We start from the raw sequence: 4362 nt of genomic DNA, 5'->3' as shown, positions 1-4362 counted from the left end.
TATTCCATTGTGTGAATATACCACAGCTTCTCTATCCATTTGTTTGTTGATGGGCACTTGGGTTGTTTCCAGCTCCTTGCTATTGTGAACAAAGCCACGATAAACATGGGTGTGCATGTATCTGCTTGCGTGACAGTTATGGTCTCTTTTGGGTATATTCCCAGTAGTGGAATTGCTGAGTCAAATGGTATCTCTATTTGCAACTTTTTGAGAAAGTGCCATACTGCCTTTCACGGTGGTTGCACCATTTTACACTTCCACCAACAATGAATAAGGGTTCCAGTTTCTCCACAACGTTGCCAGCATTTGTTGCTTGCTGTTCTGTTAAATGTTGCTATTCTAACTGGGATGAGGTGATATCTCACAGTTGTTTTGGATGCTACTCTCTTAACAGTGTTTCTTGAGATCAGGAATTTAATTTTGGTTAAGTACACTAACTATATGATTCTTTTTCTTTTGTAGTTCATGCTTGTTGTATTGTTTCTAGCCACTAGGATTTTAGTTTAGTTCAATATAAAAATACTGAAGTGTGATATTTCAGGTTCAGCTCCAGAACACACTATCCCAATAAAATGAATATTGACCAAAAAGCAGTCACATGATTTTTGTTTTTCAATATGAAAGTTATGTTTACACTATGTTGGAGCTCTGATGATGTATCCTGTCGAGAATTGCACTGCTAACCCAAATGCCAGCTGTCTTGTTGGTTCCAATCCACCAAGTGACTCAAAATGAGGAAGGTGGGCAATCTCCTCCCTAACAGCCTTGAAACCTGATGCTGAACCCAGGCCTGGAAGTGCCTCAGGGTGGACTTGAACTTCTAACCTTTCAATTAGCAGCATTAGTAGCCAAGTGTGTTAACCACAATGGAGGTGTTTGAGTCCTCATAGTGATTATATATCAAAATCCCCAAAACTGCTGTCTGATTTGAACCCAGCTCTTGGGAACCCCATGTGTTAATCTTTGCAAAATTGCCAAGTCTTTCTCCTGTGGAGTCTATGGGTAGATTTGAACCATCAGCCTTTCTTTTTTTCTTTTAATAATTTTTTTTTTTTCATGTGTACTACCAAATCTGATCTGACTACTAAAGGGGGAGATTGCCCATCCTTCTCCAGGAGAGCATCTGGAGGATTTGAACTGTATACCTCTGGGATTGCAGTGCAGCTTCTTGCCATTAGCTCTCCTACCACCAGCCTTTCTAGTTAGTAACCACCCTTAACCAGTGAGCTCTTTCTTGAACTGTTACAGTTAATTTTGAGCTAAAAAAAGAATCAATCATCTTGTCACAGATAAGATTAGTAAGCTAGAGATCATAGCGTATACATTGTAAACTCAGTTGTGTCAACTACTCTAACTTTGAGTAAGTCATACTCATCTCCCAGAACTTTGTGCTTCTTATTTGGAGGGAGGTCAAGACTAGAGCTCCTCCAGGCATGTTTTTATTGTAGCTCAAGTTGTGCGCTAGAGAAGGGTACGCACCTCCTCAGGAGCAGAGAGGAGGATAGGACTGAAATGCAGCTTATGCAATAAACTGTGTGGCTTAGCATGGGTCTATGGCTGTTTACAAGGCAGTGACATTTTCTAAGTTGCATAGAGGCCAATTTGTTCATCAGGCAGTACACATTGGCATTGAGCATTTCATGGGAAGAGGACTGGAGAAGTGAGGAATGCATGAGACAATTTCCTCATAGATGTATATAGACCAATAGTGACTCTGTCTATGCCTTACTCAGAGAATTGTTACAGGGAACAGTAGGATGTACCTGCAAGTACTTTGGAATTTACACAACTTCACATCTTGTTATGCTACTATTCATCTATGGTTTATTTTAGGATGGATACAACAAGAATAGAATACTCAATTCCTTTAAGAGAAAACTGGGCCTTACCATATTTTGCATGTCAAGTTGCTGCACTTACAGGGTATTTGAAAAGCAATATAAATACTTATGCAGAGGTAAGATTCATATCTCTTCCTGTCAATCATGGCAAATTTAACATATTGCAAATATGGTATATAATTTAAAAATGAATTCTTAAAAGTTAATACTCCATGAAGCCTGCTATAACACTGTTATTCTGTAATCTTGTTGACAATGAATTGTTTTTCCCTTTGATCTCCTGAAATTCTAAGTATGGTGGTGAACATTACAACAATTGACTTCTTTCTTTCTAAGGTACCTTATTTAAGTTTTTACTTCTGCAAGGATTTAATAGTGTGATTAATGTAGTTTTAAAATGGAAACTTCATGAATGTTAAGTAGCTTAAACTTGAAATAGTAACAACTGCAACATTCTAAGTAAAAACCTCATTTTTTTTATTAGTGATAAATTTACTAATACTTAGTTTCTTTCTTTTATTTTCCCTAGAGGTTTTGCTACTTGTTAATGAGTGCTTCAACATACACTTTTTTGATGATGTGGGAATATAGCCACTATCTTCTTTTTCTCCAAGCAATATCCCTATTCCTGGTAGACAGCTTAAAACTGGAGCAAAGTGACAAGGTATTCAGCAACCTAAAGTTACTATTTCTATACTTACTTAGAGGATAAATATTTCAATTGGATTATATCTTAAAATCACATTTTAAGCTTTATTTTGAAAGTTTATGCTTAAATTCAGAAGGTTGGTAAACTCATTCTTTCTTAGCTCTTTTGGAAACACTTTGAAATTCCATGAACATGGCCTTTTTAAAGTTTATTTATTTGTTTTATTTATTCCCCACCCCCACCCCCACCCCAGTTCTGTGCCGTTGAGTCAGATCTGACTGGCACAGGAGAAGATTGCCCCTCTTTCTCCAGCGAAACAACTGGTGGATTCAAATGGTACACCTTTGGGATTGCAGCAAAGCTTCTTGCCACAAACATGGCCTTTTTTTAAAATTTTTTTTAAATTAATTAATTTATTTTTTATTTCAATGAACATCTACAGAGATTTTGGAATTCCATTCATTCATTGTTGCACCCTTCTCCCCGCCACCCCACCTCCACCCCTAAACATGGCCATTTTATATTCAGTTCCCATCAGTGCTTCCTCTCTGTTTTTGGCCTCTTACATCTAATTCTTTTTACTAAAGTGAAATATAGAGTATATGCAAAAAAATGTGCTGAATATACATAGAATAAAATATGGTTTCTTAACCACTCAGGTGAAGAAACAGAGCACATAGATTTCCATGAAACTCCACCCCTCACTCTTCCAAAGTCACATGCTGTTCCTTCCTGTCATAGAGGCTAACTTTCCTGAATTTTATTACACATTTACTTCTACTTATGCTTAAATTCTTTCTGCTACTTAGCTATATGTTATTGTTCTGTAGCTATATGTTGTTGGAACCGACCCATGGCTGAGCCTCCAGCAGGTTTTCAGAGGCAGTTAATTATATGGGAGGAGATTGCTTGTCTTACTCCCGCGGAGCAGCTGGTGGATTTGAACTGTGTGCCTTCGGTATTGCAGCACAGCTCCTTACTACTAGGCCACCAGAACTCTGGTGTATACTTAGCTGTATACTCCTAATAAATATTTTGTAAAAAGTATATTACTATTGCCTGTTTACTTTTGAGAACCATCCCTTGCACACATATTTCTTCTTAGTCATGCATTCTGTGGGTGATATAATTTTCTTTTTTAGTTCATGTCAGCAGTAGTGTTGCTGATATTCTTGTATGCATCATCTGGCACATATGTATAAGATTTCTGTGTATTATGTACCTAGTAATAAACCTGCAGGAGAGTCAGCTATTGGTCAGTTCCAAATCAACAGTACACAACATTAACAATGGAAGTCTAAGTCAAAGGTTATGTACATATTCAACTAAATAGTGTCGAGGCTTTTTACAAATGGTTATTATGTCAATTTGTACTCTCAGTTTTTATCAGTAGTAGATAAAGATTCCTTTTCTTATCTTTTTTCCTTTATTTACCAAATATTTATTAAGTACTTGTATGTGTGACTCTTCACTTCCTTTTCTTTATTCATTTATTAAAATGATTTAGAACCTCAGTGAATCCCAGCATTTTTTTGAAGAGAGAAAATTTAGTATGATACAAAGAACTGTTATTCAGGCATAAAGTTGTTAAGTTGGCAGTTTCCCTCTGGCATTCCCTATTAGAAAAGCCAGCTGGAATAGTGAAAATGGAGTTCAGAGACCCATTCCTAGCATTATAAAAGGGAGTAGAGGGTGAGTTTGGAGTGGAGAGACAGTTACTCAAACTAGAAGACAGATGTAGAATCAGCACCTAGATCAAGAAACAAAATATTACCAAACCCAGTAGACCCCATTGTGGCTTCTAGTCTTGAAATTTAGTCCATAAAAGTAGCCACAACTTTCCCCTCTAAATAATAATTTCTCATCTTTTTT

At 36.9% G+C, this 4362-nt stretch overlaps 1 protein-coding gene across 1 annotated transcript in view; it reads left to right on the top strand.

The window, feature by feature from the left end:
- DPY19L4 (dpy-19-like 4 (C. elegans)) overlaps positions 1-4362 on the top strand; it is a 59769-nt gene that overhangs the window by 28873 nt on the left and 26534 nt on the right. Inside the window, exons 7-8 of the mRNA XM_006884581.1 lie at positions 1834-1957; positions 2371-2505. Of these exons, the coding sequence (XP_006884643.1) occupies positions 1834-1957; positions 2371-2505 (259 nt within the window). The remainder of the gene's footprint in view (positions 1-1833; positions 1958-2370; positions 2506-4362) is intronic.

This window comes from Elephantulus edwardii, unplaced genomic scaffold, assembly GCF_000299155.1.
Source record: "Elephantulus edwardii isolate Elephantulus edwardi_28Jun2011 unplaced genomic scaffold, EleEdw1.0 scaffold00036, whole genome shotgun sequence".
NCBI lineage: Eukaryota > Metazoa > Chordata > Mammalia > Macroscelidea > Macroscelididae > Elephantulus > Elephantulus edwardii.
Note: the sequence above shows the minus strand (reverse complement) of the source record. Positions and strands in the feature narration are given on the sequence as shown.